Source organism: Nicotiana attenuata, unplaced genomic scaffold, assembly GCF_001879085.1.
Source record: "Nicotiana attenuata strain UT unplaced genomic scaffold, NIATTr2, whole genome shotgun sequence".
NCBI classification, from domain to species: Eukaryota; Viridiplantae; Streptophyta; class Magnoliopsida; order Solanales; family Solanaceae; genus Nicotiana; species Nicotiana attenuata.
Window position 1 is genome coordinate 279,349 of NW_017670735.1, and position 10,573 is coordinate 289,921.

General features: G+C 35.1%; 1 protein-coding gene across 1 annotated transcript; it reads left to right on the forward strand.

The window, feature by feature from the left end:
* Positions 1-1,673: 1,673 nt before the first annotated feature.
* LOC109242792 (protein SET DOMAIN GROUP 40-like) lies at positions 1,674-9,797 on the forward strand. Its single transcript, XM_019409652.1, has 7 exons — positions 1,674-1,764; positions 3,471-3,657; positions 3,749-3,899; positions 7,902-8,033; positions 8,185-8,325; positions 8,583-8,849; positions 9,084-9,797. Exons 1-7 carry the CDS (start codon positions 1,713-1,715, stop codon positions 9,795-9,797), a joined length of 1,644 nt encoding a protein of 547 aa, XP_019265197.1. The 5' UTR covers positions 1,674-1,712.
* The last annotated feature ends 776 nt before the right edge of the window (positions 9,798-10,573 follow it).

Below are 10,573 nucleotides of genomic sequence, written 5' to 3' on the forward strand. Positions count from 1 at the left end.
TTCCTAATATAAACATGCAAAAACGATGATAATTATTCTCGAGTCATAAAAGCACATTTATAAAAAGAACTTTCTTTTATGTATATTTACCTTTGTCAACTTTCTTCATTAATAAAAGAATAATGTTAAAAGATTCCAAGAGCCCTTAGTATTTAATTTTTACTGTTAGTTTTTAAGGTAAAATCTTAACTAGCTTTCATATTTAATAAAATAATAATTTAAGTTATTTGCAAAATTATAGGAATAGTGATTTATTTTCATAAGATTTGAGGATAGTCACTTAATTATTGTCCTAATACTTAGAATTTTGATCTAGAAATTCTGTTATTTAATTGGAGTCCTTCATATAAAATACATTTAGATTTAGGGTATTAAATTACAATCACTTCAGAAATATTTTTCTTAATGTTAGGCTTACGAGTATCTTTTGTTATAAGAGTTTAGTAGTCCTTACTTTCCTTTTCATGGTTTAGGAGTCCTTTTTTTTTTTCCAGGTGTAGGAGTCTTTTTTCAAGGTTTACAAGTATTTATTTTAAATAACATAATAGTCATTCAATCATTTTTCTTATATTTAAATTTTTGATATTAACTAAATTTTCTTTTGTTAAATCATGCTTGAGAGTAAAAATAAATATCTAGCAATCACAAACATAGTAATCTTAAAAGTTTATCAATTCTATTTTCTTTTAAAATTCGAGTATTACTTAACTAAGGAAATATTTTAATTTAAAAATATAAAAGAAAGAGAAATGTTGGTAAGATTCAATAATACGAATGATCATACTCACATAAAAATCCAGAAGTGATATGTCATAATGATTTCTTAGTACTCTTAATATAGAATTCGTATTGGATAAAAATTATAATTACATTTAAATATTAAAAACTTGAGATGTGCTAATATTAAGATTTAAATCAACAAAAATAAATTATTCTCTTTAACGTGAAGAACAAGTAATTAAGTTCTTAAATTAATTAACCAAAGGAAACATTTAAATTAACTAATTTGCAAATAATTCAAGTCATTCTTTTTGAAATTCATCATATAAATCAGTTATAGTATAGTATTGAGAATCAAATTGTTAAAAGTATAAACGTTAAACAATAAGGATGAAACATCATAAGACAAAATATTTAAGTGAGTTTTCATTAATTATTTTTGTTTCTTTTAATATTTATTTAAACAAATGACAACTCCTTATACATTTATATATGCTGAGTTGCTTATTGTATCATATTAACTTAATGTAGACATTCTAAAACTTAGCATTTGATAACCTAATTTACATGTTCATGTTGTACACATATTTTATTGATTGACGCTAAGCACACGTGCAATGCACGTACACTAAAGTTATTATATTAAAAGCACGAAGGCCCTTAGCGAAAAGTTATTCGCCTTTTTTACCCTTTAAAAATAGAGCTCATATTGGACAAAATAGTCATTTAATTATTTTTCTGACATATAAGAATAATTATTTAATTGAGTTCCTAATATTTAGGAACATTCATTTAACTATTTTCCTAATATTAGGTATAGTCATTTAATTATTTCCTAATATTTAAGATTTGATATCAACTAATATTTCAATTATCAAATTTCTTCTTATTTAAAGTATATAGGAAGTCCTAAGATTCTATACTTTAAAATGGATTTACGACTTAAGATCTGATGCGCGAAGCAGAAGGGCAACGTGCGTATGTGAACTTGAATGAAGATTTGGCTGTCGAAGGACGGAGAGTGGAGCACATCCATGGGGCCAAGTATGAATTTGACTTCTTTATTTATCGTTTCTTTTTCATATAAACACAAACCATGGAAAATTTGCATGACGTATATGAACATAAAAAAGGTTCGAACTTTGTGAGTGCAACTTCTGTAACTTGGGTTTCTGGATATTGGACTGCAAATTTTCTGAATTTGATTGTCGATTGGATATGTTGTTTGGTTTCTCAATGCTAGAAAAATTGCATACTGTGTGGTGCGTTGATAAATAATTAAACTTTCCCAAAAAATTGTAATTTTAGTAGATTAAAGTTTGGAACGACGCTTTCTATTGGTTCTTTGGTATTGCTGAGTGAAATTCTATAAAGTGCGAAAGAGGCTATCCTGATAATATTAAATTATTTTAAATGTTAATAACAAACAATTAAGTCTTTAAATTAACTAATTAACTAATTTTATTTTTTTCCAAAGTCATCATATAAGTAAAGTTATTTGTTAAGTTGATAAAACTCATCGTACATAAATTTATTTTTGTAAGAAAAGAATTAGCATAAGAAATTATAGCAAAATCGACTATAATTTAGTATTAAGAGCAAAATTGGTAAATAAACAAAGTTGAAGCAATAAGAATGAAATAGTAGGAAAAAATGTATTATAAATGAGTTATTTTTTGCATTCCGTCCATTGAATGACAACGTCTCACTATACTCTTTTGTATATTGAGTTATTTACGTGGTAAAATATTAGTAATTCAAACAATAGTCATTTTTAGACTTTATATTATAACTATCAAAATTTTTAGGAGATATCGTGCCGACCTTTTTATTCCCAAATCTCTAAAATACTAAAAGATTGAATTTTTAGTTTTTGCTTATTTGATAAGTCTTTGAAGAATCGTGATAAACGTACTTTTAATTTTTTTAGTATTCTGTCAAAAAAATAACAATAATTTTCATAAAATATTCTCATATAACCCTCATAAATTATAATTAGTCGTCTGAAAACTTTATGTGTGACGGAATTTCTTTATTTAATGAGTTGGCTAAGTTAGAATAACATTCATCATTTTCAGGAATATTTATTTTATTTTTATTTTATAATTTATATAACTCAAGCACATCATCTAATATATTTATGTATTTTTTTCAAAATTGTGTATCCATTAATATATATACACGCGCAAAGCGCGTACCGTAAAACTAGTTTATTTAATGGAAGGGGCGACCTTGCCGTTAACTTGTTGATGAACTACGCTAATATATATTCTCTTAAATAAAATTATGTTACATTAAGGGATCAGAGAATTGGAAAGGGATGGACGAATGTAAGAATTAAACTCACACATATAGATGTTATAAGTTAAACTAGCAGTAGTTATCTTGCAATGAAATCGAGTCTATTATACTCCCTAGATATCATTTAATTAAGCTTATGAATTGAGCTTGACTAATAAATTTGCTTTAGTGTCCAATTAAGCTTATATTCAGAGTTTGACTCAAACTCAAATTCAAGATAGGGATAGACAAGTATGAAATGAAGTTCCTTTAACAATTTTTGAATTGTGTGTATCATTCTTGCACATGCCATGTTAATCTTTTGAATATTGGTCCAAATTTATTGGGTAACTCTAATGGTCACATAATTGGGCCAATTTACCTGTTGGACTTGGGCCTCGATAAGCTGGAGTAGCCCAGTTGATGAAACAGTCGTCTGATTTACCCTTGAACATTTTCTCTAACAAAAGAAACAGGAAAAGCCCACAGCTCCCCTGCAAAAGCCGCCATGGAAGAAGCAGAAGCTTTGAGCCTAAAGAGCTTCCTGAAATGGGCAGCTGAGTTGGGAATCTCAGACACTCCTTTAACTTCAACCCCTCTATCAGATTCATGTTTGGGACACTCCCTTTTTGTCTCTACTTTCCCTGATGCCGGAGGGTATATATATACATTAATCACAACTCTTTTCTCCTTAGGAATAAGTTAATATACGAATGGTGATGAATGAATGATTTTTCTGATGTTGCAGGAGAGGTTTAGCAGCAGCTCGTGATATTAGGAAAGGGGATTTGATTCTTAAAGTTCCAAACGGAGCGTTAATGACTAGTCAAAGTCTTATGATTAACGATGAGGTGCTGTCAATTGTTGTCAAGAAGCACCCTTCTCTCTCCTCCACTCAGGTAATTCTTCTTTATTTTGCCTCTTAAATTCGATGTGTTTCTGCTACTTTTTTTGATGAAGTAAGTGAATATTATTAACAAAAGGCATCAAGAAGATGCAGATGTTACAAACAAACAGAAAGTATCAGCCCAAAAATATCAACAAAAGATCTATCATAAGACTAAGGAGCTGATAAATTCCAAAAAAGATTCAGGGTTATAGACAGGGGTAAGATTAACCCAACTAAAAAGACTAACTAAACAATTGGCTTTAAGCGAGTGATTGGCAGTTGAGACCCCATCAAAGCATCTCTGATTCCTTTCGGTCCATATACACCACAAAATACAAGCAGGAACCGTAGCCCAGATCCTTTTGATGGTTTTATCAACTTTCCATGAGCACCAACTCACAAAAGCCTCCCTGACACTGCATGGCATAGACCAATGCAGACCAAAAAGAGCTAGGAACATGTTCCACATGTCTGTTGCAACTGAGCAATGAAGAAACAAATGATTAATTGACTCAGACTTGCAGAGGCACATGTAACACCTATTAGGTAGCTGAAAATTTCTCCTGATGAGATTGTCTTGAGTTAAGCAAGAGCCCTTTAGAGTGATCCAGCTAAAACAGATAATTTTTGGTAGCAGCTTAGTTCTCCAGATTAATTTCCAAGGCCATTGATCAATCATTTCTTTATCGGAGCTCAAGTGGGAGTAGCCTGCTTTGACGGAGTAAGTGCCCTCTTTGTTGTTGCCCCATTTAAGCCTGTCTCTTCCCTGGATGGCGACTATGATGTTATGCAGGCTTCTAAGAAGTGAAGTCAGATCTTCTATCTCCCAATCATTAAGATCCCTTCTTAGGTTTAGCTTCCAAGAAGTGAAGTCAGATCTTCTATCTCCCAATCATTAAGATCCCTTCTTAGGTTTAGATTCCATGTATTGTCCTCCCTGTTTTGAGCAATAGTAGAGTCTGGATTGGTTGCAATTAGGAATAATCTTGGGTAGTCCTCCTTTAGTGTAGTGTGCCCCAACCATTTGTCCTTCCAAAATTGGATGTGTGCACCATTTCCCACTTGCAGTGACGTGTTTCTTGAGAAATCCTCCCAAAGCTTCATGAGATTCTTCCACAGCCCAGTTCCATATGTTGTTCTAACCATATTAGTGCACCAGTGACTAGAAGTCCTATACTTTGCTTGGATGATTTCTTTCCAGAACCCAGCTTCCTCCTGGTTATACCTCGAGTGCCATTTCATAAGCATGCTTTTGTTGTGAAGTGACAGATCTTTAACTCCAAGGCCCCCAAGTGTTTTGAGTATTGTAACTTTGGACCATTTGACTTAGTGAAACTTATGCTCTTTACTGTTACCCTCCCATAGGAAAGATCTACCCCTAAAAGAAAGGTACTGTTGCTCCCATGATACCAATCTTTTCTCAAACTTTTCAATGATCACATTTCAAATATCAGTTGCCCTGTGTCTAGCACCCAAGGGCAGACCTAAGTAGGTAGTAGGAAATGATCCTGTGGTGCAGAACATAATATCAGCCAGCTCCTCCAAGTGAGGTACCACATTAACAGGATAAATGATACTCTTGGACATGTTTGTGAAGTCCTGAAATAGCTTCAAAAATCATCAGAGTAAGATTGAGATATTGCACTTGAGTTTTTTCTGCATCACAAAAAATAAGGGTGTCATCTGCAAATAAGAGGTGGGATACGGAGATTGATGAGCCTGAGATGTTCCCCACTTCAAAACCTTTCAACCATTGCAATTTCTTGGCCTTTTCTAGCATTCTACTAAGCCCCTCCATAGCCAAAATGAAGAGAAAGGGATACAGGGGGTCTCCTTGCCTAATCCCTCTTTTTGGAGAGAAAAATCCCACTGGGCTTCTGTTGACAAGTATAGAGTACTTCACTGAGGTGAAGCTATATCTAATCCACTTGATCCATCTTTCACCAAATCCCATTTGCCTTAGAATTGATATAAGGTAAAGCCAGTTGAGTTTGTCAAAGGCTTTCTCAATGTCAAGCTTAAAAATGAGACCAGGTTCACCACTTCTTTGTCTCCGGTCCAGAAGTTCATTGGCGATAAGGGCAGCGTCGGTGATTTGTCTGCCTTTTATGAATGCATTTTGATAACTGGATACCAGCTTCCCAATCACTTTCTTCAGCCTCTCTGCTAGCACCTTTGCCACTATCTTGTAGAAACTACCAATAAGACTAATAGGCCTAAAATCCTTGAGTTCAATTGCTCCTTTTCTTTTAGGAATGAGAGCAATAAAAGAGGCATTGAACGATTTTACCATGTGACAATTGTTGTGGAAGTGGTTGAAAGCTCCCATGAGGTACTGTTTTATAGTGTCCCAACACTTCTGATAGAAAGTCATGGTAAAGCCATCAGGACCAGGGCTCTTGTCAGGTGCACAGGAGTTGACAACATTCAAAATCTCCTCTTCTTCAAAGTCATGTTCAAGAGCCTCTTTATCCTCTGTAGCCAAACATTCTAGGCCTTCAAATCTAGCCGTAGGTCTCCAGTTTTCATTTTCGGAATATAACTCTTGATAGAAATCAAGGATCACCTCTTTCACCTGCTCTTTATCTTCAATGATGTTATCCCCCACCTGTATTCTATCAATGCAGTTGTATCTCCTATGTGAATTGGCCATCTTCTGAAAGTATTAGTGTTTCTATCACCCTCTTTCAACCACAAGCACCTAGACTTTTGTCTCCATGATATCTCTTCTGCTCTAGCTAGCTGTTGTATCTCCATTCTCAGTTTCAGCATGTTGTTTTTTTCAGATTGAGTCTATAACCTTCATTCAGTTGCCTGCTCTAGAATGAGGAGTTCTTCCAAAGCTCTATTGGTTCTGTTGCTTATCTTGCCAAAAATCTCCCTATTCCAAGTTACTAAGTCCTTCAAGAGCTTCAGCTTTTGAGATAGTATGAAATCTGGAGAACCATTAACCGCGTAGCCTTGCCACCATATTTTAACCATGTCAGTAAAACCTTCTTGTTGCAGCCACATATTCTCAAATTTAAAGTAAGATGGTTCAGTTGTCCAGTCACCACTTTCCAGTACAATTGGCCTATGATCTGAGACAACCTTGGGGAGAGCTAATTGCTTCACAGAGCCAAATAGTTCGTTCCACTCTGAAGATATCAAAAACCTATCAATTCTAGAGGCCTGCAAAGAGTCTTCCCCCCTTGCCCATGTATAAAAAGCTCCTTGTAAAGGGAGATCAACTAAGCCCATATCTTGAATGAATTCAGAGAAGCTTTTCATGGCCCTAGATCTTCTTATACAATTGAATCTTTCACACTCAAAACGACATACATTAAAATCTCCTCCCACAACCTAGCTTTCATTCCACAGACCCCTTGCAGCAGCCAATTCATTCCAAAATTCCACCCTTTCCCAATTTGAGTGTGGCCCGTAGACCCCGGTGAAGCAAAATCTGAAGTCTACATGTATTCCTTCCAGCATACTATAAAAGATTATGGAGCTATCAGTTGTTCTTACAACAAATTGGGTAAAGAACTGGGCTTAAAGTTTCTCCATTCACTGAACTACTCACTGCGCCAATTTAAGTGTTCTATTTTGTTTGTGCTCCATATTATGGTGAGAGTTAAAGTTTTGTTTCATCTATACGATAGTGGATAATGTTCTGAAATGAAAATCTTTAAGTGAAAAGGTGGTGTTCAAAGTGAATTTTTGTTAAGTGTTGAAAAGCTTTGGATAGTGTAGAGAAAAGCATACTTTAAAGAAAGTTAATACAACTTTGAAACAACACAAATTAGAAGCTACTCTAGTATTGAAAGGCCTGATCTTTATGTTGAGTCTGTAGTTTCTTCAAATGTTTGCTGTAAATGCTTTTTGCTACCTTGGTTGTGCAAGTGAATCTTTTGCTCGTATCTCCACAGTCAGAGTGCTAATCACTTACTCTGCAGTTTGTGGTTTGTTTGGCCAGTGATGATGGTTTTATTCAATTTGATGTTTATGCCTTCTGAACTTACTATTACTGCAGATATTGGCTGTTGCACTATTAAATGAAGTGAACAAGGGAAAGAGTTCTCGGTGGTGGCCCTATCTAAAACAGTTCCCGCGCAGCTATGACACACTTGCAGATTTTGGCAAATTGGAGATACAAGCATTGCAAGTTTGTAGCAATCCCTACAAGCTAAAATTTATTCTATGTTTGCAAGCAGCCAAGCACTGCTGTCGTTCATTGCATTGCTAATGTTCGTCATACTTCTCAACTGAAATTCACCACGTAAAGGCTTCATCTGAATTATTTCTAATGATTTTAGATTGATGATGCCATCTGGGCTGCACAAAAGGCTTCTCTGAAGGCTGAAGCAGAGTGGAAAGAAGCTAGTGTGCTTATGCATGACCTCAAGCTCAAGCCACAGCTCCTGACTCTCAAGGCTTGGCTGTGGGCCTCTGGTTCTGTAAGTACGGAGTCAACTCACAAGAGCTAATTTGTTGAGTTATTTTAGTTAACCATTTCTTATTAGAAACTTTAACCTCATCGCAAGATATATGTATGATGTGCGTGCTTGATTCATGGTGGACTTGAGCATTGTCTGTCTTTTCTGTCTTGATTCATGATGTACTTGAGGATTCTTTGTCTGTCTGCTACTTGCTATATTTTCCCCATTTTTCTTCTTATTTTCATAGTTTAACCTGAAAAAGGTTCTTGCTGAAGATATCCTCGCGCACCATGCATATACCTTGGGATGAAGCTGGATGTTTATGCCCTGTTGGAGATTTCTTCAACTACGCAGCACCTGGAGATGAAACATCTAATTCTGAAGATCAAGTTGCTGGAAAAACCTTTTCTTTGCAAGAAGACAGTATGCTTAAATCAGCAACTGAATTGGCCGCAGCCCATAGGTTAATAGATGCTGGGTATGAGGAAAACGTTTCTTCATACTGCTTCTACGCCAGAAGAAACTACGGGAAAGGAGAACAGGTGATACTGAAATACTTTCTCCCTTTTAATACTTTTTCCTTTCTTTTTGTGTGACAGACTGGCAGTGACACTATTACGTGATATTCTGGATATTAAGAACTACAGAAATGAACACGCTTGTATTGAATTGAATGTCCAGTGTCATTATCAAGACAGTTTGCCATTTACCCTTTGCATTTTGTTTCTAGCTTGTAAGCGTAGCACTGATGCCTCTAATGTGATTGATTGCTGCAGGTTCTGCTAAGCTACGGAACCTACACAAATTTGGAGCTTCTTCAACATTATGGATTTCTTCTGACTGATAACCCAAATGACAAGGCTTTTATACCTTTAGAACCAGATATATATTCTCTCTGTTCATGGGAGAATGAGTTACTCTATATTCAGCCAGATGGGAAACCATCCTTTGCGCTACTATCAACAGTGCGATTGTGGGCAGTCCCACAAAACAAGCGCAGGTCTTTTTTACACCTTGTTTATTCAGGAAACCGACTTTCAGCACATAATGAAGTTGCTGCGATGAGATGGATGGCAAAGAAATGCAGAACAACATTGGACATACTTCCAACTACTGCTGAAGAAGACGGTAAGTTACTCGTCATCCTTGATAAATTTCAAGATATCCATCAACTCGTGGAGATTGAAGAGATGCCACCAGCACTTGCTAGTGAGCTGTGTGCTTTCCTGGAAAGCAAGGATATGCTTAGTGAAGGCATTTATGTCCTGTCAAGTGTAGCTAGTAGATCAATAGAGAGATGGAAATTAGCAATTCAATGGAGACTTAACTACAAAAATATACTTTGCAATTGCATTGTTCATTGTACAGAGGTTATTAATGGTATTATTTCTTCAAAAGATTCTGAATACGAGGAAATCTTCATTAAGCCTATATTTAAGTCCTTTTCTTATTTTTTTTTCTTTGGGCATCCGATATTCGAAATCCACTAACCCGACCGATCTAGTTTCACACCAGGTAAGCTCGGGGTAAAGCACTCTCTACCAAGAGATTTTCCACTTTTCGAAATCGAGACTTCGGGTCAAAGGTAGAGGGATCCCATTCTTTCCACCACCCCTTGGTAGTAAAATTATTAAGTCTTGTAATTGGGTAATTTAGTGAATCTGATTTCGTCATTTGTAATCAGATGTCGTTGGTAGAAACAGTTCTCTATGCCCCTACATTAGTTAAGACGACAAAGCTTTAAATCATACTTGTGTTGCAAGTGTTAGATCTGCGTAAATAACTTGCCTTAAGACCTTCCCTTTCTCTTTTCCAAGAAGCTAAAAAAACAATAAAAAAATTTTGTATTAATAGTAGCACACAACAAAGTATGATTATTTTGTACTCCCTCCGGTCCATAATAAGTGATCAATTTGCTTTTTAATTTTGGTTCAAAATACGTGTTCATTTATATAATCAAGAAAAATTTTAATTTGTTTTTCCAAAATTACCCTTATGTATGTAACCATAAAAAAGTCATTTACTCCTCACATTTGAGAAGAGAAGTACCCCTATAACTATGGTGCTACATTTAATGAAGGGTAGTTTAGTCACACTAACTATTTTCATCTAGAATTTAGTATTTTCTTAATGGGCGTACTCAAAGCAAATTGGTCACTTATTGAGAACCGGAAGGAGTATTAACTAATGGAGCAACTGAGTTACTAACCCATGTTAAGGAGCACACTAATACATTATCTAGTCAACTCTCTATAATAGCCCCGTT